The sequence below is a fragment of the Cervus elaphus genome, chromosome 4 (assembly GCF_910594005.1).
Source record: "Cervus elaphus chromosome 4, mCerEla1.1, whole genome shotgun sequence".
In the NCBI taxonomy this organism is placed as follows: Eukaryota; Metazoa; Chordata; class Mammalia; order Artiodactyla; family Cervidae; genus Cervus; species Cervus elaphus.
Genome location: NC_057818.1, coordinates 11167205 through 11191895, shown reverse-complemented (window position 1 = coordinate 11191895; position 24691 = coordinate 11167205). Strand labels below are relative to the sequence as shown.

Below are 24691 nucleotides of genomic sequence, written 5' to 3'. Positions count from 1 at the left end.
ACCTGAGGATGACATCTTGACTTTGTTTCCTGACTCATAAAACAAGAATAACACCACTGCTTCAAGCCTTTGCTGTGAGTATCAAATCTATATAACATATGTGGAAATAGAGTTTTAAATTATAATTTTAAAAGTATAAGTCTAAGACATTCTCCCTGGACTCTAGGACCATAAAAATCAATGAGATAAGTTTGAAACAAAGGAACTCAGGGTCTAAGAGACATTTACACTTAGAAACCTTGTGCTGGGAGCAGGGAGGTGGTTGGCAGAGTCAAGAAGGCAGAGTAGGAAGGCATGGGGTTAGCATATCTCTACAACTAGGGCACCTACTAGGTGCTGGTGGGATCCCTGGACACCTAAGAGGATAGGAGGAACCCCTGTATGATCAGGTAGGACATGGGACAGAAGGAGGGAGGGAAGAAAAGTGGAGGTGGGATGGGACCCCCAGAAGGGGTCTCGGGGAGGAGAGAGGTCCACATGCTTGAAGGGCCCCCTCAAGGCATGGGGACTGGTGGGAATGTGAGGGATGTTCGGAGGATGGGGGATTGGAGGAGTTTTTGCTCAGTTGTGTATTCATTTTTTATTTTTTAGCCATGCTTTAATTTTCCTGTGTCATTTCACAATCTTTATAGGAGAATAGAAAAGCACTAGTTCTGTTGCAAATGTCAGCATTACTAAGTTAGCAGGGACTATGTAGAATCAGAAGGCCCAGACCCAACTCCCAGTTCTGCCACTTGCTGACAGACAGGACATTGGCTAAATTAGTCAGCATCTCTGAGCCTGGGCTACTTCTGTAACTGCAAAGAAGGAACCAGATCATCAATGGCACAGGCTGGCTATGAAGATCAGAAGAAGAGGCACTTGTGAGAACATCTAAGACAACATCCTGACATGTGGTAGGCCCCCAGGGAGTGTCCCCTTCCATTTCTCCTTCAAAATATATAAATATTTCAGCAGAATTCCATGGCAGCCCTGTCTCACTGATAGCACTTAAAACCCAGCTAATCTACATCGAGATGTGCTACAATTGTAAAATACATATTGCATTTCAAAGATTCAGTGTAAAAAGAATGTAAAAAATTATTAATAATATTCAAGCCATTACTTATTGAAATACCTTAGATAAATTATAATATGTAATGGGTTTTATATAGGTTACAATAAATTTATATATATATAATACATATGTACACACACTTCAAAGGTATATCTATATAGGTATGGAGAGTATCTATCTGTCTATATGTATACATATATATGTATGTATATATATATATATATGTTATATGTAGAGAGAGAGGTATATTTACATGTGTGTATATATATATATGTAGAAAGAGAAATAAAGATATACTGTAGCAATGGAGAGTATCTGTATACAGATATAGATACACAGAGATATATCTATATAGAGACCATCTATATCTACATTGATGAAATTTAACCTAATATATATATTTGGTGTGTGTATGTGTATGTATTCTATTGGACCACACTGCTGTGCAACATAAAATCTTGAGTCTTCACAAGCCAATGAAGCTACTTTTCATTATCTAGACTTTCTATGGGATCAGTTACTTTTCCCCAAGCATTTCAATTAAAATTAATCTTCAGAATATAGTTTTCTTAGATTCTGATCCACAAAGCAATCTGTTATCTACTTAAATTAATGAATCGAAGGATGTCTTTTATCTATATTTGAATAGTATCCTGGAGCTAAGAATCATAAACATAACAATTTAGTTGTGTGTCAAAATGTAACAGCCTAATACCCTATTCTAGGCCCAATTCTTGGATCTGTACCATAATTTTCGAGCTATATATTTTCCCCAATTTGGGTGACAGTTAAATGGATACTAATTTTCCTTAATAGTAGCTAGGGAGGTGTTTGCCTTGAACAGTGGTACTTTGCAAGTTTTTGAAGTTATCACACTTGTTAAATCAGAGTATATTAAGTATCTACAGCTCTAACTCCTCATTTCTTTATGGCCACAGTAAATGCACAGATTGGTTCTTCACCATGGTGGCTGTAAAACATACTTCATGGGAGCAAGATCGATACCATTGTCCAACTCAACAGACTCCAAGTCCTTCCCAGTCAGTGTGATAATATGTCAATGTGATAACATCTGGAGACAAGACTATTATTTTTACTACAAGTTAATCACTCTCATTCTCAGAGATGCTTTAAACTAATGAAGTCAAGTTGCATGGATGCCGTGTGACAGGTACTTTAGAGGTTACATGGTATCAAAGTCAAAATAGAGAAGGTTCAAATGGTTGGCCCAGGGACAATAAAAACTAGAGTTTATCTCAGTAACAAAAGTGCAAAATATATTTGTTTAGAAAGTGTGAGATTAGGAAAATGGAAAAAAAAATATAAATCAATGACAGCAACTTACTGGGTTCTTCAGTTAAGAGTAAACAATTTGTGATTGAGAATCCTCTGCTAGCACTGGGTTAGGTACAATATATATTTTTATACTTTCACGTACCCCATTGAGCATCTACAAGGCCAGGGTATCACTGTATGGATGAGAAAACCAAAACCCAAAGGAGCTAGGTGACTTTTCAGTGCCATATGTCTGGTAAGTAATATGAGTGTGATTAAATCCCAATTTGAAGTCATTCCAGGTCCCCGTTAATATCATCCACAACAATTCAGCTAAGTGTCGCAGAGCACATGCATAAGCAGAACAGATAGGCACTCAGCCACTGCTTCTGAGCCTCTGGACTCACCATTCTAAGAGGTACTTTTCAAATGGAACCCTAAGATTCTGCAAAGCTGTGGGTTTAAAAGGTGTAATCCCCCAGAGGGTCAAGATACATAATTAACAGCAATATTAATACTGGCTTATGATCAGTTGATGACATAATTTGTCATTTTAAACACTAAAAATAAAAACAACTCTTTCTCACAAGTTCCTTCCTCTAATTGCTCCTTTAATTTTACATTTTTTTTGGGAACTATTTCCATCATAATTCTTGGAACTGGATTAGGAGCCAAACTTGTGTCTTTTAAATTGTATGTTTATAGTGGTAATGATTAAACATGGTAAATAAGCCTTGAATTTTGCCTTTTCAATTTCTGTCATAGCTTTCTGTTTATCTTTTTTTTTTCCAGGGATATTTAAAATGACCACAAAAAGGGGGAAATAATTTTTATTTTCATTTAATTTAAGCAACTTAAGAGACCAGTTTTCCTTTACTGAAGATACCAAGCAATGACTTCCAGTTAAGAAGTCTAAATTGTTTAATTAACTTCAACATACTGCCAAGCTTTTTGATGTTTGTTAAGTAAACCCACAGGAATAAAGAATCGTCTCTTGAAAGTTTAGTCAGTGTTTCACATAAAGTGGGCAGCTGAGGAGTGGGAGTGGTGAATATTTAAGTTCATTTATCATCTTGAATTCTCTCGGTTGTAGAAGTGATAGCATTTGGTCATTTTGGAACAGGGGAAGGAATGGGTTTTCTGATTTTGCTTGGCTCATTCATTGTGCATGCATTACAGTCTGACTCTGATGATATGACGAGGAGGAATAACAGGTTTTTTCATGGCACTTACTTTGTGCCTGGCACTGCTCTAAATACTTTGCATATACTTATTCATTTAATCCTCACAATGGTTCTATGAAGTTGATACTATTATAAGCCCATTCTACAGCTGAGGGACCTGATGCAGAGATGCAAGCCTGGAACTGGGAACCATGACAAGGCTTCCAGCTCCAGGGCAGTGTTCCCAGCCTCCCTGCATGGAAGCCAGGGCCCTGAGTTCAGGAGCTCAGGAGTGATGTGAAAACAAACACAGATAAATGAGACAGTTAGAGTTTAATGCTATGATGGGGGAGAGGCAGGCAGGGCTCTCTGAAGAGCATGGAGGAAAAGTCACTTTACTAGCCGGGGGGACAGAGAGGTGTCCCTGAAGAAGGGAAATCTTGGCAGGTTCAGAAGTTTCAAAAGAGTTAGTCCTGCCGACTGGCCCTGGCCATGGAGCAGCTGGGGCCATGGCTAGCAGGCCATAATAAAGACAGAGGAGTGGAGGAAGAGCTCGGCCAGCTCAAGAAGCCACCCGTGGTTTGGTATTGGGAGGTGAGGGCAGATTTCAACACAGGGAATGGTATGAAGGGAGGGACTCAATCTACTCGTGTTTATTCAGAAGATATTTACTGAATACCAACTACTGCCCACACTGTGCCTGATGCTGAGGATAGATCAGTGGACACTCCAGGAAGGAAACAAGGAAAGAAAGAAGTGGGGGTTGGGCAGGGAGGTAGAAAGGAAACAGACTATACTCCTGCCTTCAGCGAGCTTGCAGTCTTCTCAGAGGGCCAGACTTGAAATACTTAAACAAGGAAGCAAACGTTTAGTTAGCAATGGAGAAGAAGGCCAGGAAGGAAGAGAACAGGTGCTAGAAATGAGACTAGCAGAGGACACCTTCCTTTGGTACCAGGGAGTGCTCTTAGAGGAAGTAACATTTCAGCAGGTCAAGCCACTTAAAAATGAAAAGGAATCTAACCTGCAGGAAGGCTGTAGAGATCAGGCTAGACTGTAAAGGACATTTTCCACACATATATAAAGGCTTCAGAATTCATCACATAGGCCAGATACCCTGATGGGAAGTAACAGACCATCAAGCCAGAGTGTAATCTAATTAGATTTGCATTGATACCCCAGGCTGGGGGCAGGGAAGCCTGATTTAAGCCTGTAGTCTGTGGCCCCCACAACTCTACCATCTGTTACAAGCATGTTCCCTGCTTTGCTCATGAGATCCAGCTGTCTGGGTCACAGGAATCTAAATTCTACAGATGCTTAGAGCATGAAACCCACTTTTTAAGATGAAGTTGGTAGGTACAGTCTCTTTAGCTCCCAAACTTAATTCAAAATAAATTCCTACAAGCTCTGTGAAGTTCCCCAGCCTGACTTTATTGAGTTTTTAATTGATGTCAGAATTCAGTGCCATAATCTACAGTTGTGGAAGCTACAAATTCTTAAATTAGAAATACATAAATAAATAAGTGGCATTTTCCTCCCAGACTTGAAACACGTAAATGAGGTTGATGAGTCCCATTTACACAGTCCATAAAGACAACTCCATCCAAGATGCAAAAGGAATGAAACACACAGTTTTTCCATGTAAACCCTTGGAGCTCTATGTTCAAGGTAAAAATAACGAACTAATTAATAAGTAAATGGAAGCAAACACTCTGCTGTCTTCATGTTCTCCACTGCTAGGCAGCAAGCAACAACGGATTTGGTGTGGACAAGCTACAGTTCCATCCAGACGTACTCTTGTGAATCAAGTTCATGGTCACATTCCATGGGCTAGGAAACACCTTTGTGCACATATGGTTATCTCAGCCCCCTCCTTAACTGTCCCCTGTGGCTGTCAAAATGAAACTGCTCCTCCACCCACACAGATCTAAGATGATCTTACACAGGTCAGGAAGGCACCAGCTTCTGGGCAATCCGTTAACAATGCAGCAATAGCTTGAGCATCTATGACTAAACCATAATTAACAATCAGACTTCACAGATTTGGGCTATAGGCTTTCCTGTGAAACAGGATCACAGGAAGCAGGTAGGATGAGAGAAGCACATTCTTACATTCTTTTATTAAGGAACTGTTGGGCTCAGTTACTGCAGCTGAACTGGGCTTCAGTGGGGTTGTATTTGTCTTAGAGAATCCGTCCTTCCCTGATGCAATGATGTGAAGCCAGCCACTGTGACGTCTCTCCTGTCTTGGTTGGGCTGGGTGCCCCAATGCCCTTGTTTCTCTCTTTGGCCTCACTTTCTCCTTCTGCCCCTAATCTCTGGTTTCTGTGTCATGGCCTCAGCAAGGATGTTTTGCCCACAATTCCTTATCCTTTCTCAAGAGGTTCTAAAATAATGCCACTGATGGGACATGTCACCTGCTATCTGGTGCTGTGCCCAATGGAGTGCTCCTGCGATTGAGACTATTCTTATTTATCCCTGCTTCACAGATGAGAATGTGGAGGTTCAGAGAAGTGAGTGGCTTGCCCAAAGTCATGTGAACATTAAGTGATGGAGGAGAAATTTGAACTCACTTAAGTCTGACACCAAAGTCAAAGCCCTACTACTATGCTGTTTTCCCCCCAGGTGTTACCTGGAGATCCAACCCTGTCCCTATCCAAATGTACCCAGGAGCTGCCAACTCAACACATCCAAGCTGGACTATTCACCTTTCCCAACCACTCCTCCCCTGACTGGTGCACTCCATCTCTGTCCTCCTAAGCTAGACAACTGGACTCATTGGGATGCTGGTTCTTGGCTCTGTTTTCCTTCAAACCACACCTTCCATTGGTTGTCTTCCCCTCATTGCCACTATAGTGCCCTAATTCATGCCCTCATCCTTGGACCAATGGGAAGCCACCCAGGTGGCGCAGTTTGCTGGCAAGAAGAATGGCAGAGGGAATGAATAGGTGGAGAGGCCAGAGTTTCAATCTTGTTTCTGCCATCTGCAATCAAGGGCATATTGGCCAAGTTCTCACATCTGTGGGGAGGGGGTGCCATTAGCAGCCTCACAGGGAGCTTGGGAGTGTTAGAAATGGCACATTAGAGCAGACCCTGAGACGCATACACTCATGAGAGTCCCGCTAAGCAGTACAAATTCTCACTCATCTCTTTGTGCCTCCGTTACCCCAGTCTGTAAAATGAGGACAGTAGCATGGGCCTCAGAGGTGGTGGGGGGATTAGACGGATCAGCATCTGTGGCCCTTGAGGGCAGCACTCAGCATGCAGTGAGCACCAAGTAAGCGCTGGCTGTCCTCACCAGCCCTCCTCCCCCTTCTGTAAAAGCACAGAGCAGCCATCACCATCGCCTCCATATTGGTGCTTAATCAACATACATGGTCACTTTCTCTCCCCAGGCAGGAGCTGGGCTTACTCTTGTACTCATTGCTTTCCTTCTCTAGCTGGCCTGCTGCACCACACACAGTAGGGCTTCAAAAATACTAACTGGGTATCTATTAAGGAGTGTGCTTTCCTTAGAGGGATTCTCTGGCTAGCTATTTTATTTTCCTAGCCTTCCCTCTTTTGTTTTTCTTTTTCTTTTTTTTTTTGGACCTTTCTATTATGGACACATCTGGGCAACTTCACAAGGCCCATTTTCAAATCTCATAAAATGACTGGAGGTGGGAGATAAATACCTGTTCTGCTGGAGTTGGGCAAACTGAATGGCACAACAGCCTCCCCCATACTTTACAAGAAGCAAACAAGAGCAAGCAAGCTTTGTGGGCAGTATGTTCAGACAGAGACAAATAGGAGATGGCCAGGGCTCCAAGGAGCTGGGCTTCTAGAAGGGGCTCTTTTTGGGACTCAAGTGACCAGCTCTTCATGGCTGAGTCTCTTGGTAACAATGCCAGGACTCCAAGCCCAGCACGGTAAAGTTTTGTCCTAGGAAATGTCTCAAATCCCGTCTGCTCTGCTTGGAGCTAAATACTATGACACTGTCTTTTCTGTCAATCACAATGAACAATGTTCATCTAACTTCATTCTATCCCACATGCAAAACCCCCTTCTGTGGATCTCTGTACCATTTACTTGTTCCCAAGAAGCATCTTGTACTGCACATCCTGGCAGGTGTGTGGCTAGGCATGTGGAAGTCATTTATATCACGAGTTAGTGAGCTGCTGTGAAAATGACCATGGTTAAGTGAGAGATAAACTCTCTTTTGTGGTGCCAGTGGGTTTCCACACTGGTATGTGTTCACCAAGATCCTGTTTTCTTTTGAGAACATCAGTGGCGCACTGTGGATTCAGGTTTAGCTTTCTACCTACGCTTAACTCACAGATTCACAGATACGAAGAGGAACTATGGAGTTTTTCCAGTGCAGGGACAGCAAATATACTCCAGCCCTAGAAACATCTCTAAGTGATCAATGGATAGTAGCTTTCAGAAGCACTGTCTTGGGAGAGATACTCGGGTCAAGCAGGGTGATTGGCAATATCTGCAACGTACATGGTGGTGGAGTAGGGCAGCGCACATGCCACTTCTTTACCATTGCAGACGGTTTAACCCTGCTTATCTGCAGATAAGGAAGCGACGTGACACTTTCAAGGTCACACAGACAGCATAGGCAGGACAGCAGTACTCACGATGCCATTTGTACTGTCTCTGCTCCCCAACGGTGGGATTGGTGTTCACTCCACCACTGAACAAAATTAGCAGATGAAACAGGGTTATGGGGAGTGTGACAGATGGAGAAAAGCAGTGGGAATCACAGGCTTTGATAAAGTGGGTAAGAGCAGGCCAGCAGCAGGTAGGAGAAAAGGCTAGTCCAGTCGCACCAAGCTGGGGACACACCATTATTATTGTAATTATTTTGCCAGGGTCTTGCTGTGTGTCTTCCCTTTCTGTAATTGAGAAAGCCACAGAGTCTCTGAGCTCCTAGTGAAGGAGAAGTAAGCAAATTCATATTACCAAATGTCCTGGGATGACACAATCAGGAAGGCTGAAGAGCAGTTTGTGGCATTCCTAAAGTCACATGTGCGCAGGGGCAGAGATCTTCATACAGGTGCATGTAGAAGGGAATGGACACCGGTGCATGGGAAGGGAGCAGCACCATACGCCACGGGTGCCTCACATACAACTCTAGCGTGCGACTGTGGTTCTCACCTGCACAACCTCCATTGCCCTTTCTTAGATGATAGCATCCTAGTTTGAGTACCTAACTCTTTCACTCCCAGTCCGTATATTTTAGGTGGGGCTGAACTCATCCTGATTTCAGGGCAAGGCATGTGCCTCAGGCTTAGCCAACTAGAGCGTCAGGATCCAATTGTCATAGAAACTGAATCAGGGATGGGAGCATGCTCTGAGGAGAGCCAGTGAGACTTGATTTCAAGCTTGGGGTGGCTGTATAGGAAGAGATGCTCTTTGAGATGACTTCAGACTGGGAAGATGATGTGAGGCTGCTGAGACCACACCAGAAAGCAGGAAGGGCTGTGGCTATCTACAAGCGAAGTCAGTGGAAGCAAAGTGGAACCACAGATGGAGAAAGACCAAAGCTAAAGTCATCATTTGGGCATGGATGCACAGCCATGCTAGCAGGCAAAGCTGTCCCTGAGGTCTCTGTCACATGACCCAGTCAGTTCCCCTAGCCATGCTGTTTTTTGTTCTTTTTTGACTTAGGTTTCTATCATTTGCAAACAACAAAAAGACTCTTGACCAATAATAAGCCAAAGACCCATTTTCCACATAAGACACACAAATCTCAGTGTCCTTCCTTGGACCAACTTATCCTAAGTGGTTACATTACCTGCAAGGAGCCCTGGATGTCTTTCCCTCCAACAATTACGAGTTCTGCCATGTCTTCTGCATGGGGAGTCCGGGCGTGGATGAACAGAGTCTTGCCCACCGCAGTTATGTTTCTCAGGGCGACTAAGCGGCCATCACTGTGCACCCTGAAGTAAGGGCTTGAGACCTCATAGTGCAGCTTGTCATTCCCCCTGCAGTCACTGAAGGTCACTGGCAAAAACAAAACAAATGAACAGAAACAGGAGTGTGAGTCGGCTGGGAAGTGTAACGCTGCAGCTGTCTTTGACCATTACATGTGACTTAACCACTCTGCACCCCAGATCCACGAGTGCTGCCCCTCACCCACAGCACCCTCTCATGGCCTCGTGGCTTTGACTATGTGAAGGACTCCACTCAGTGAAGACTTCCTTAATCACCTGCCCTATCCCAGGCAGGTGCTAAGCCTTTTAATGCACAAAGACAGCCTCTTCCCTGCTTCCATACTGGGAGCAGAAGATATTGCAGACAAGGCTAGGAGCTGAGACGGAAGGCCCCTTGTCACCTCTCATCTAGGTTGAGCCCAGCAGTGGAGACAGGTAGGAAATGAAGGACTCAGCCACGGCCTCCCCTTAGTTCCCCAGGCTCTATGTACAACCATTCATGACAGCATTTAGCCTCCCGTGCTCAACCTTCACTTAGCTCTTTGGTGAAGTCAGGGGCGGTACCTTTTCTTCCCTCAGAATCCCTATAAAGCTGTGCATAGCTGCTAAGTATGGTTGGGATCTGTATGTGAGTGTTGAATGAAGTTTTGACAAAGAACAGTTATGACTTAGCATTTAAGGACTTTACATTCAGTCTCTCATTTCAGTCTCACAACCACTCTAAGTTACAGCAGCATCTCCCAGGTTTATTTTTATTATCTCCCCCAACCCAGAAGTGTTTTTAGATATTGTTGCCTAATTGTCACCACTCTCATGCATTGTCAGTGTCATAGATCTATTGTATATCTGTTTATTTACTGCATGTATATCTGTACTCTACACACACAAAGTACGTCTGTCTCCCAAGAACCCGTGTCATCCCTTTGGTGACATAGAGCCCTGCTGAGAATGCATAATCTACACACATCATTTCCATACTGTGGGAAGAAAGACTGAGCCTTGGAGAGACTGACCAACATGCTCAAGACCACACATCCAGAAAAGACAGACACCTGTTCTCAGGCTGATCAGTCTGGATCTACAGTTCAAGCTGTCAGCATATCCATTTCCCAGAAACGGGTTAATGAGAGGGAGAAGAGCTGATGCCCCATCCTGACCCCCTCAGGCCTCTCACCAACCCCTCCAGGTCATCAGAGGTACCAGGTGAGGACATCCTGAGAGACAGACCTGCATTTAGGACCAGGCACATAGTAGGCCCTCAATATATCCCTGCTCTCTTCCCAACTTGTGGTATCAAGTAACTAGGGTTGCATGATTGGGTCTTGTATATTTTAGACACCTTTTACCAGTCCAGGAATGAGTGCTTTAGACTGGGTGCATTTTTCAAGGCTATGAGAATAGTCTAGAGAATTTAAAAAAAAAAAAAAAAAAGCAATACCTGCCCCAACTCCCAACCGAGGTTCTGACAGAGCAGGACTGGGGTCCAGGCACTGGCATCTCTTTAAGATTTCCCAATGAATCTAATGTAGCCAGGGTCAAGCACTAGGACCTTGGACAATGGCTTGCTTGTCAAGATGCCAGGTTTCCACATTTCCCAGCGATTCCTGGCAGCGAGACAGGGTTGGGGACCTAGCATGCCAGGAACTGTTATTCCCACCATGCCCTGTGAAGGGACAGTTTTAAGAGTAGGTATCTAAGCCCCTTTCCAATCCTGGCTCATTTGTAGCAGCCCTGAGATTGTGGGCAAATGACTGGTCCCTTGAACCTCAATGTCTTCATCTATAAAGTGGAATTGTTACAGGGAAAAGCCAATTATGGCTCCATTTCTTTTACTTTAACCTTTGCTTCTTGTTGCTTTCATTCACTAAAAGGATACTGTCCATACATAATGGCCTGCCATGGGGAACCCTGACCCTCTGCCTGAATGTTAAACCAAAATGCTTTTGTGTAGGACCTTGTCTATCTGTGGATGGCTATAGGAAGGAAGAAATTAGCACATCTCTTCCCCAGGCTTGCCATTCCAGGAGATACATGCAAAATATACACCTTTTTAGTTTGCTTTCTCAGTCCCCCAATCCCCCATTCTATAGAAGAACCTGGCATCCAGACCCAGACAAGATGGTTTTATTTTGAGACATTAGTCTGTCATCTTCTGTATGCAGGCTTTCTGAATAAAGTTGTATTCTTTGCCTGAACACCCTGTCTGTAGACTTACTGACCTGTCATGTGCTGAGTAGAGTGAGCTTGGACTCAGTAACAGAACAAATAACAGTACCTCCCCTCATAGGTACTACAATTTTTATGATAAGCATTAAACAAGATAATAACACTTAAAGCACTTCAGACAGACCCTGGTGCTATTACTGAAATGCAAATTTGTGTGCCTGACAATACCATACCTTGGTATTGGCCTTGGTATTGTGAGGCCGAACAGTACCAAAATATCAGTGTGGAACAGAGAAAGGTTTCCTGCAGGGCCCTGCAAGGAGACAGGTGGGTCATGCCTTAAAAACCCCAAACTGCCCAAAAGCTCTCCGCAAAGCCCTTTTATAGGAAAGGTGAGGAAGGGGCGTGGATAGTTGTTGCAAACTTCTTGGTGTCAGATCCTTTGTTCTTGAACCGTCAGGTCGGGGTCAGGTGACAACATTCCTCTAAACTCCCACCAAACAAATGCTATTCTCTGTTCTGATAATTCTATTCTCTATTCTCTATTCTCTGACCTGAGGGCCAGGTCCCTCAGCACAATTTTCACCCTCAGAGGTCCAGGCCTGGCTGAGAGGAGGGGGTCCCTGCAGGCACTGGTTACCCTGCCCCAGAGTGTTTGCCCAGCACCCAGTCTGGGTCTTCCTGCCAGCACCCAGGCCTGGCTGAAGAGGCAGATCTCAACTGGCGGTTCCCTCAGGGCCAGGTCCCTAGACCTGCCGAGCCACCATTGCTGAGGGAGCCAGGTGCCCAGGACCCAACTGGCCTCAGGCTCCTCAGGCTGCCCAGTGGGGGCCAGTCCTGGAAATGGCCACCGCCAGTAGGTCACTGAGGCGGGGATGGGGGAGAGTGTCATCACCACCTCAAGGCCTGGACCTGGCCAGTGGGCGGCCTTCGTGAGGACTCTGGAGCCCCACAGGACACAGTCCCCAGCTTGTTCCCTGGGTCCCCAACTCACCCACTGAGCCAGCCCAGGTCTGCCTCTTACCTCGCTCTCCACCTGAGGACCACCACTCTGAGGCTGAATGTCCTACTAATGGCCGCTTGTGTGGGGGAGGAGCCCACTGTGGTGCCGACCAATGGCTGAGCAGGACTACTAACGGTCACTCAGTGACAGTTGCTCGCTGGGGGGAGGAGCCCATTGCTGCACCGACCAATGGCTGAGTGACTGTTTAAGGGTCTGTGGTAATCTTTCCTGGTAAGGGGTTGGGGGTTATGGCAGGCAGCAACCGCCATGAGAGTGCTAGGGGTTTTGGCCGGTGGCAGTTCTCTATTACAATGCTCCATGAATAAGAATTGTTATCATCAATTTTCTTATAATTCTGAGCATTGATGGAGTTCCCTTTCCTTTTCTACACAGCTTCCTTCTTCTAGCTGGTATTCTGACTGCCTCCTGGGTCCTTCTGCCTCTGTCCAGTCAGGTACCCGTGCTCTGGCCCATGCGGTTACCATGGAGATGGTTACTACAGATATTTCTGCTGAGGCTAAAGCAATGAGGCAGATGATTCTGATCCAACCTTGCCAATCTTTGGAGCCTCCCACTTTTCTTGGCAAAGCTCTACCTATCTCACTTGAGAGATCATGAAGGGAAAATAACTTCAAAGGAGTGAAATTACAGTGTCTGCTCACAGCAGACTCCACAAAGTTGTCTAACGTATTCTTTTTTCCTAAAAGAACGACACTCTGCTGAAAATTTTACATTCGTGATTGCAATGAATCCTCACATTATCTAACTGGGGTGAATACTAGTTTTTCCCTCTGGAAACTGAGACTTAAGAGAGTATGAATGAGGTCAAGGCCAGTTAGTCTAGGTCATCTGCCTAAGCGAAAGTGTTCCTTCCTTCAATCACTCAGCTTCCAGATTCACGATCTAGCCATGCTTTCATACCTGATCTGTTATTCCCTTAATATTTTTCTTTTAATTGACTCACATTTTTATTTATACAATTATTTAAAGATGATCTTTATAGTACATGATCAATGTACCAAACGTATTTTTCTAAAAATATTAAATTTAAGGAGGCAAGTAAAAACGTATAGTAGTCCTTGTATGTACTAATGATGTGTGTTCCATGCTCCAGAAATGCTGGCTTGGGCTAAATTCATCTCATTTAAACAAATTCATGCTTAGGTCCACCAAACTCAGGTTTGTAATCTAGCAAGGCTCTGATATAATTATATTGGGTTGGCTGAAAAGTTTGCTCATGCTTTTCCTGTAACATTTTATGGAAAATCCTAAATGAATCCAATATGATTATCTGATATAATCTAGGAAGGCTTCTAATATTTGAAATAATATTTATAACAATATAATATATATAATGTATATATAATATATTATATATATTATAATGTCAGGTGAGTGTATTCTCCTTGGTTCTGTCTCAACAAAAATTTGAAGCGACGGACGTTAAAGCCCTTGGCGTGTCACAGCTCTCAGACAGACCATGTTATAGCTCTCAGGTCTTGGACAGATCAGTGTAACAGCTCTGTATTACAGCTCAGTTTTATTTAGAAAATAACAGGAAAATACATCCTCGAGACGGGAGGGCATGCCGACCCAAAGATGTGAAGAGAAGAGAGAGAGAGAGAAAGAGAGAGAGGACATGTGCGTGCGTGGGATGGAGACCCCCCCAGGCCTTTGGCTCCTCCTTTTATATGTTTTGTTCCCCACCTGGGCCTGCCCTATGTAAACTGGGCTAGCCAGGAGTGCTATTTGTTCTACCTGAGGTCCTCACTCCAGTCCTTGGACCTTCCTTTGTTCTATTTTCGCAGGCTGCCATTCTGGACTCCTGTTTCCTATTCTCACTACCTAACAATAATAATATAATATATTATGTAAAATAATATATTATATATAACATAAGAATATATATAACATAAATAATGAGGTTATGTCTTGAGAAAGACATAAACCTTAGAGAAGTCACAATCTAGACCAAACCAACAATCACAATTTAATACTTAATCAAAAGAAAAACAGGTTACCACACTCTTTGTTTCTTCTTCCTCCTGAAGGAAAGAGACCCTACTTCCCCACTGACTGTAATCTCACCTTAAATTTCCTATTAAAGGGCACAATTGATAGCACCAGCCCTGCATCATTGTCTTACATTATGAACCTTGTCAATACAATCAAGATGTCAGTGATTCTCAGAGACTAAGCCAGTGCGTGCTTCAGGGTGCAGAGTTCAAAGAACATATTAAGGATGAAATGGAATAGTTTATGTCTGCTTTGTAAAAAATAGATGTTTCTATATAGACAACCTCCTAAGCTCAGAATAACACCATGAGGATAATTGAAAGGAAAAATTATAATAAACAATTAAACTTGTGAACAAATATTGAAAACCTCTATCTGAGGGGAAAAAGAAGCTATCTGTGCTATTCTGCACCTACAAAGAACTTCTTTACACAGTTTATCACTATGGCATTTAAAATAGCTACTGGGGAAAAAAATTATACCTATAATACACTGTACATGGGGATTTATTGGAATCAATTGTGCAACATCATTCTTTGTGATAATCTGTGAACACCCCAGGAGAAGAAAGGGGGAAGTGAAAACTCCCCACCTGGGGGAAAAATGCAAATTAGATGAATGGCACCACTCAGCGTTTCAATTATGCTTTCAGCGTGTTTCCACTCAAAATGTCCTCTGGGCTTAATGCAAATGTCACGAAGAGACAAACTTTAGCTAGGAGACAAAACCGCAACTGAAATGGGAAGTATGGTACGTGAATTAAGGGGCTTAATCTTCCTGACCCTGATTTTATGTTTTTCTATTTCTTTCTTTTGAACATGGTTCTCAGAGATAGAAAAGGCATAGATTTCTTACCATCTAGAAATGCGTGAGGAAGCAAATTAAGCTATATTATGATCCCAGGAAAATATAAAAATGTAGATAGATTTAAATTTATCTGCAAAATATAGAGCAGTCCTACTCATGTAGATAGGTACAGACTACATATGGAATTTGTGCTATTCTTGTAAGTGTTCTGGGGTGAGTCTGTGATCCATGCACTCACATCTGACATGGGTAAATGGTCCTAAATACATTATTCACATTTTGTGGAGACTTGCAAACTGGTCTACACATAAGTTTCAGGCCTCTCAGAGTTGGTGGCCAGACTCTGCTTGTACACATGTGTGAGGATGTGTGATGACCAGTAGTAGTGTGGGGTCAGTCATCTTGGGAGCTGTGTTCCTCCCAGAGTCAGACATGCCTGGATTTACTTCTAGCAACCTATGCTTGCACACAGAAGAGCATGGCTTTATTTCAGCAGTATGCTGGTTTAAAAAAAAAAAAGTAGATTGTACATTGCTTACTCTCTCTCTTAAGACTGTACCATCTATCCACATACTCATAGCTCAATTAGTCAAACAATTCAATTGCTCCATTTTGCATGAAGGACCTGCATATTGGTTGATCTGCAGAATCTTTGCTAGGGCATGGAAAGCCATGCCTTTCTAACAACTGAAATAGCACTTAGTTCAGAAACATCAGATGGACTCTCCCCAGGATACAGCACATCATTTAATTGCTTTTCGCATCTTCAGTATCCCACTGGGGTCCAAATTCCTTTGAAAGAACTCAAAGGACTTTAGTCCAGAGGCTCTATGGATTCGCAAGTGAGAGAAACAGAAAACAATTCCTTTGGTTTCTCAGAACACCCTCATTACCCAAAGCTTCTAGTCAATCAAGGTTTCATTAACATATGTTCAGTGCCACCCACACTGGGACAGATCCTTGACTGATAATACATTCTCCAGCCTTCATTCCGTCTACCCTCTTGATTCCTGAATGCACGGAACCATATCCTGTGTTCCATGTTTGGCCTGGAGTCAGCATTGACATCCACAGAGCTTCTGTAAGGTTCTGGGCATGTTCCTAACCATGACTGATTATCCTAGCAGTGGATTTCACTTCCAGAGGCTTTGTAGATTTGATAGGTGCAGAATGCACATAAACTGGTCTTATACATCTCATGTGTCAATCCCAAGTTTGATATAATAGAGTTTCTATTCTATCATGTCAGCCAAAGACATCATAATGAATGATTCCATCAAGTGATATTCAGCAAAACCTATTTTTTGCCATGTAAACCCTTAAGGGGTTTACAGAGCCCACATCTGCTTTCAGGGGATTTCCTGTGCCAACCATTAAAAATTGAGCTGCTAGCTCTGGATAGTCTTTTCTGCCAGGGTCTTACATTTTCCTCTTGCTACTGATTTTTTTTTTTAAAACACAGCAAGTTGTTTTCTGGGGGAAAAAAATGTTATGCATTTTCAATTCTGTGGTGGTTATAATCACTATGAATTTGTATCTCAGAATGGAATTTATATGGCACAGTGACTAACACAGTACATACTCAATCCGTTTGTTGTTAAATAACAGAACTGCCATTTGGCAGCAAAGCAATTTTAAATTCCTCAAACAAAATTGAGGATGGCCCAAATTCACCTGAAGATTTGAGTAAGTCAATGGAAAGCCACCCACTCAATGAAACAGAAATCACTGATTCAGCAACTTTGTGAATCACCAAGTCTCAGGTCACTGACTCCCTCTGTTTTCATATTACTAGTCCATGGTTCTTACTTAGTCCTTAGTTTTTGATTTACCTAGCAATTATGTGCACACATGTCTCCCTTTCTGAGTGTCTATAGGGTAAGTTAATGAGAAAAGAGATTTGCTCCACTATAACTTGTATTTGGTCTTGCTCTTGGAGCTGTCTGGAGACATGAGGCAGAATGTCTTGACTAGGCCTATATTGAGATTCAGATCCTGATTGTGTGATGCTCTGGCAGTCCTGTGATTTCCCAAGCACCCCCATACTCCATGAGATGGCATACATGTGGAGGAAGGAACCTTTAAGAAGGGGGACCACATACATTGCTCTGGGGTCTTCTAGAACTAAGCAGAATAAAAGCCAAGGAAGGAAGGTGGGTTGGGATCCTACAATTGTGCAGGTGGGAGCTATACATCACTGCAGTGCAAATATTAATATTTGCATGATCTTTTTATTGTCCAAATACTAGAAAAGCCTGAAGAAATTCAGGGTACCATTTGGAAGGTCCAGTTATTTCTGAGTGAAATAATCTGCTGATCATTGGATACTTTCAAGTAGCACTTAAATGAATATTGAGCAGGAATGTTTTGGAAGAGATTCTAGCATCAGATGCTGTCTCTTACAGCTGGGAAAGTCTATTATTCTAAATCACTATATATCCATCCATTAACCCATTAAAAGCATCATTTGACCACTTATAGTATGAAAGACAGTAGGTAGAAAGGGATAAATGCCAACATTAAGACAAATAAGGTGGATTATCTGTCTTCCAGATATTCAGAGTCCAGAAGGTTGGACCACAGTATCATTTGGAGGGCTGCCCTTTTGAAGGACAGGTGTCCCATTTCTTCATTGTGTCAAAAGGCCAAATACCACCACAGGGTAGATCTTAGAGGCAAACAGATCATCTCTTCATATAATACATTATTTCTTACAGTAAGAAAAAGTCAGCCAATGAACAAGTTTATAATTACCAGAAACACCCAAGATAAGGGGTTATCAATAAGTATATCTCATCTTACTGAAGAGCTGTACTCTCTGCAAATTGCTTAGAAAGCGAATTTCTGTATGTTTTTTCTATATTTTATTATAAATTGGATGTGTTTTTCTAGACAATGTTTTGGCCTTAAGTCCCAACAAAATTAAAGAATACAGCTACACATTAGGAGCATTTGAAGGGATGAATTATAACTTTTAAAGGTAAATATTATCCTAATCCATAAACTAAATAGTAAAAGTATGCAAATCTTGTGAGCCAATTTTTTAATTGGCTATGAAAGTCTGAAGATCTAATTATAACGATGGCTACCATCAAGTTAGCAGAACTAACTAAGCATCATAGACCTAAAGGTTCTTCAGTTTTGACTCACTCTCTTCTTTAGAACTGAAGCAGGATGATCAGCTATTTTCTTTCTGGGTTCCCAAAGAAGCTCTTGGGTTTTAGAAGGGATGAGGGGATGATTTGGAGATGAAGGCAGGTGGGAGAGTAGCAGTGGTAACCTGACCTTAGAAATAAATTAAAATGTCTAAGATGAATAAACAGACAAAATAAGAGTCTTCAGGGAATGTGTATTGAATCAGCTACTGATTTAAAATCCTGAACTAGATTTCAAAATGCTATCATGAAGAGAAAAGATAGTCTATAAAGAGTCCATAGTCTGTAATCTGAAATAGCACTCAGTAAACACTGATCTATAAGTGTTCAAACCTGGAAGAAGGACCCCCTGGTGGCTCAGTGGTAGAGAATCTGCCTGCCAGTGCAGGAAATGGGTTTGATCCCTGACCTGGGAAGATTCCACATGCTGCGGAGCAACCAACTGTGCGCCAGAACTCCTGCCACTGTGCTCTAGAGCCCAGGAGCCACAACTATTGCGCCCATGTGCTGCAGCTACTGAAGCCTGCGCGCCCTTCAGTCCATGCTCTGCAATAAGAGAAGCCACTGCAATGAGAAGACTGCAATTAGAAAGTAACCCCTGCTTGCCTCGACTAGAGAAAAGCCCGTGCAGCAATCAAGAACCAGCACAGCCAAAAATAAATAATATATATAAATAATATAAACAAACAAACAAACAACCTGGAAGAGGAAGCAGGGAGGTTCTGAGAGAGGAGAAACTAACCACCAAGCCTTAACAGAGCACGGGGAACATAATAGATATTCAATCAGTGGCGCTCCCCACCCCAATCATGTGATATTTCAACTATTTTACAGGACAGGAAATGCAGGCCACTTGGAGAGGTCGGGTTGCCTATGGCGCAAAGGTTAGTGATAGAGTTCAAACTGAGTTCAAACCTAGTTCCACCACACTCCAGGCTTCTCACTGCACCGCTCTGCGTCCTTTGACTACTTACTGTATTTGAAAAATTCTCCAAAAGCTAGTAATTAAAGAGAGGAATTTTTCACATAAAATATAACAAATCAATCTTTATTGGGTTAGCCTTCCAATCCACACAAAATTGGACAAACAAATGCACAAAAATGGACAAACTGACTGGGTATCAAGAATTCATAAAATGTCAGACTTTGGTTTATGACCTAGTTGAGAATGCCACGTGAATGTCATCATTCCCTCTAGTTCACACTAGTTCAGTGAACAGAAACGGCTGTGGCATCAAGGGTTAAAGAGTTTTGATTCACTATCAGTGTGCATTGGGAATCACCAATGCATTTCCCTAGATCTTCAAGACATTCTACAAACCCATAATGCTGATTTTTCATGGTTGATGTCTACCTTCTCTAACAGTTACCATTTACAGCTAGATACTTGATAAATATTTCTTTCAGTTCTCTAACAGTCCCATGAAGGTAGTGTTTTATAGATGAGAAAACTAAGACTCAGAGAGATTAAGAAAACTTCTGTGGGCCACACAGCGTTAAGTAGCAAAGCTGGAGCTCTGCTCTTTATATCTGCTCTAGAGTCCTGTCTCAGGTCTTGAGGGAAGAGGTGGGATCATTCCAGGATGGTGAAATTCAAAGTAAATGTTAGAAGTCTATTCTGTAGTTTAGGAGCCCATGGGTTAACAGGAAGTTGATCTGCCTAAAGGTGAAAGAGGTATCAATGATAGAGGTGAGTAGAATGTTGAAGCCAATGATTAAATCCATCAGGAGGAAAACCCATATAGCAGAAACCAGAAGACCCTATAGATCAAAGCTCAGGGAATACTTGAACTCTGAAAAAGGTTTAGGAAAATACATGAAGGGGACCCAGCCAGATCTTTATGCAGCCCCAAAACATCTAACAGTATTCAAGTGCTTTTATTAGTATGATTTCTTTAAAGGATGAAAGAAAATACATGTGGAATTTGCTACCATTGATCTGTCTATAACTTTTATCAAAGAACTTTAGAGATTTGGACTTTCTGCAGACCAATGCTCTGCTATTCTACTACAGATTCATCACGAATCCCCAGACTACAGGAGACAAGACAACATGGGGGAGGGGAAAATAGCATGGAAGTTTGATCCATGATCTTCAGAATGGTTTGATTTTCGTTAAGACTCATAGATGGTCTGCAGCCAGTGTGTGGATGGGCCTCCTGTGTATGCAAAGTCCTGAGGCATGAGGACCCCATGCTGCAGGCCCTGTGCATACCTAGAGTGTCTCCATGCAGAGATGTCCTCCTGCTACCTGCAGAGTAGTGTCTGGGGCTCAAGTGTTTGTTGCCTGAGGCAAGAGTGAGTACCCTTCCCAAAAGGTCTGCCTGAGGTATTGAGAGGTTGGTGACTTAATAACCAGAAGGGATGCCAATCAAACTGTAACACAGTGCCAAACACTTACTTTTGCCCCTTCCCAATTTTCTCCTGACCTAGGCTTTGGTGACCTAACCTGGGAGCTTCCTACAGCTTCATCTCCATCTCTCTGGCTATGCTCTGCACCAACCCTGGTAAAAGTTGGCAGTCAGAAACATTAGTGGACTCTCTGTGGTTGTAACCAATTAATTCACTCACCTCCTCCCTAATTGCAGTGGGTGAGATGCTCACCAGCTGTGATTACAAATTGGTTCTGTCTAGTTGACAAGACCTTATCAGGAAATTAAAATAAAGTGATCTGGCTTACAATACATGAAGCACAATTAATTATTGCATACATATATGGGTTTCTGATGTAAGCAAGGAAATGATCAGCCCTCTAGGTCATGCCTATTCATCCTCCAGTTGCCAAGAGATTTTTATTGCATCCCTGATGCCATATGGCATCGTCTCTAGCTTTAGCCTCATGGGACTGTAGGAAGCGGCCTGCCAAGAGTATCTCATCACTTGTTAGAGGTACCCCGTTTTCCTGTGATTTCTTTTCTTGACAACAATGGCCCACATTCATTTCCTTAAGAAGTGAAAGCTAGCACAGCTGAAGGCTTTCCACCCTACCTGAATTATCAGGGGAAGTGCAGGAGCCAAATGTAAATCACAGCTTTCCATCAAAAGTGGCAACTTTTGCAATTGAAGGATTCTTATAGGGGATCTCAAGTACATTACTGTGATTACAGAAGGCCCTGTGTGTCTGGAAGTGTTCTTTTTGCACCTACCCACGGCAAGTCTCAGGTTCCGAGATGTATTGCTCATGCTTTTTCTTTATGTATATGCGCTGCAAGCTGAAGCATCTGGTCCCACACAACTGTGATATTTACGATAATGAATCACAGATGTTTAAAAGGATGTAATCTGAAACCACTTAAATGCTAAGATGCTGGAAACTTACTGCAAACACTGCGAAGAAAGGACCTTTGAATTATGCTGATTTTCTGATACGATCACTTACGAATAGGACTTGACATATCCTGGGAAAATACCAGACAGAAAGGAATGACTTCTTTCCATTTTGAAGAAGTGTTCAGAATAAGCAAGGAACTCCAGGGGTGTAGATTTGGTTATTCTATAGATTACTGAACTGCAGCCTCTTAGAGAATCAAGGTTGAACTTACTGTGCACCCATCCTCCAACACATAGTATTTTAATGGCCATTTCCAAATACAAGACAACATTTTTAATTTCACTGGAGTGAAAAGGGAAATGAACCCATTTACCCTCCTTTCCATCCCTTATTGTCCCATCAGCCACACAAATTGATGTATATTCTACCAGATTAACAAGCTATACACACACAGACATGCTACAGTAGTTCCGCTCATACATCTATTACAAACTTTTTATGTCAGCCCATATAGAAGTATTTCATTCTTTTTCATGACTAGATAATACCGCTTAATATGAATACGCTATCATTAAAGCAGTCTCCTGTTGCTGGACATGGATATTTTCTGTTTCATAATTACTAACCAGTTGGTAATAAACACCTTTAGGCCTGACTTTTTGTGTATATGTGCAAGCATTTTTTTCCTACAGTTGAGACCCATCTTAGAAACTGCTGATTCAAATGAAATGCCCATTTAAACTTTAGTTAGACTTTGACAAATCATCCACCAGAAAGATTTTATGGCCTTGGACTCTAATCCAACATGTAATAGAGTTCTCTTTCCTCACACTAACAGTAGATAATATGATATTTTTTGCCAATTTGAGAGTTGCAAAAAAGTATAGTGTTAATTTGCATTTTTCCGATGAATAGTGATGTTAGGCTTGGTCTCATACTACTGGCCATTTTAATTTCCTCTCCTGCAAATCTCACAGTGTGCACCAATACTTAGGAATTTAAATTGTTATCTCTTGTTTCTTTGTTTTTCTCTCTACTAGACGGTGAGCTTCTTGAGGCAACTATGTCTTGCTTGCCATTCTACCTTCACTGCTCTGCAGAGCCTAGGCACATGTGTTTTGTGGAATGAACACACGTTTGCAAGGCTGCGGCTGATGTTTCTTCCTCCTACTACACAGCTGCCTACCAGAGTCTCACGTTCAAAGAGAAAACTCGGTTCAGGCCCCTTCTTCCCGGTTTCCTCTTATATCGCTCCCCCAACCCCAACCAGAATAAAACCTTCACATTGTCAAGGGCTTTAGCAACCTAGTGACTTTTGTGTCTCTAGTGTGTACTAGCACAGAACCTGAAAAATGGTAGGCACTCAGTCAGTTTTTTCCAAATGAATCAGTCTTCGATGGATGACCTGTCAGATGGTTCCTATACCAGATGCCACACTGGCACCGAACTTTGAAAGGTGGATTGGAGCTTTCGATGTTATTTCTGCTCTCCTGTTCCTCTCCTCTGCTGATGGATAGAGGGAGCCTCGGGGCTCTTAGTGAAACCCTTAATCCCACTTTGTGACCCAGGGTTTGGGGTGTGTATAGAACGTGTGAAAGGGAAATGCTATGATGACCCCAGCAGATGGGCCTCATTGCCTTGGTTGGTTTGTTTTTTTTGGGGAGGGGGGCACCTGTATAGAGAAAGGCGCACTGCAGACTTTCTAGAGCATGCCCAATAGAGATGTTGAATCCATGAGATGAATTCATACTGATATACTGACATATGAATACTGAATGAATTCATACTGATATATGACATAAATCTCTAAAATCGACTGAGAGAAGCAAAGAGCTTATAGGTCATCTTACGGCTGCATGTCCCTCTAAACCAGGAATCAGAAACTTACGGCCAGAAGGCCAATTCCAGTCAACTCCTTCTTTTATAAACAAAGTTTTATTGGAACACAACCCTACTATTTGCTTACATGTTGTCCATGTCTGCTTTTGTTCTACAACTGCAGGATTGAATAGTTGCAACAGAGACTGTCTGACTCACAAGCCTAAAATGTTTACTCTCTGGATCTTTGCTGAAAAAGTTTGCTGACCCCTGCTGTAGGCCAAGGTCGCATTTTTCTCCCCCATTTTTCAAGAGATCTACACTAAGCCACCTGAGTGCTAAGGCGAGCAAACCTTCCGCAATGGATTTTGTGCTCTCAGTTGCATGATTAGCCATAACGACAATCAGCAGAGTGAGGAAAATGACTCACACTCAACTAAATGTTATCTCAATGCCTGTGTGTTACTTTTAATTTTCAAAAATAAAGATCTGCTGGGAGATAGTTTCTATCCAAAATAGAATCCTGAGGGGTTTAACTTTTTAAATAAACTTTTAAAATCCATTATTTGCAGTCATTAAATATGTAGACAAGCACTCATAGAAAAGACGAATATACCCAGAAGAGCAGAAGGGAATTGTGTATATCTATATTTTTTATGTCTCTAAAGCAATAATTTAATTTAGAGCCAAGAAATTAGCTGAGAATCATGCTTTTGCTCAAACTCACACACAAAACTGTTTGTCTTCAAGGTCTGTTTCACACACATAAAGTGATCTGTCATTTTCCCATGTGATTTGTCATTAATTTTTGTTTCTTTCCTTGTAGACAGTCTATCATTATTATCCCCAAAATGACTAAGATGTCTGATTTTTTCATTCTGTAAGTGAAGCCATCTGAAGATTTAGCTTCCTGGAAAATGAAATGGGAATTATCCAGCCCAAAGGTGGTAAGGAAATAGTGATTTTACTTTCTCTGATGAGTGCTTGGTTCATTAGCAAGAAGCAAATCACTATTTGTTTGAGTAGAGAGTCAAAAGAAAGA

General features: G+C 42.3%; 1 protein-coding gene across 2 annotated transcripts in view; it reads right to left on the bottom strand.

The window, feature by feature from the left end:
• The window catches only part of CDH13 (cadherin 13), a 981031-nt gene that overhangs the window by 609023 nt on the left and 347317 nt on the right, over positions 1 to 24691 (bottom strand). For both annotated transcript variants that reach the window (XM_043898157.1, XM_043898156.1), the window contains one exon: positions 9275 to 9483. In XM_043898157.1, coding sequence (XP_043754092.1) covers positions 9275 to 9483 — 209 coding nt within the window. The remainder of the gene's footprint in view (positions 1 to 9274; positions 9484 to 24691) is intronic.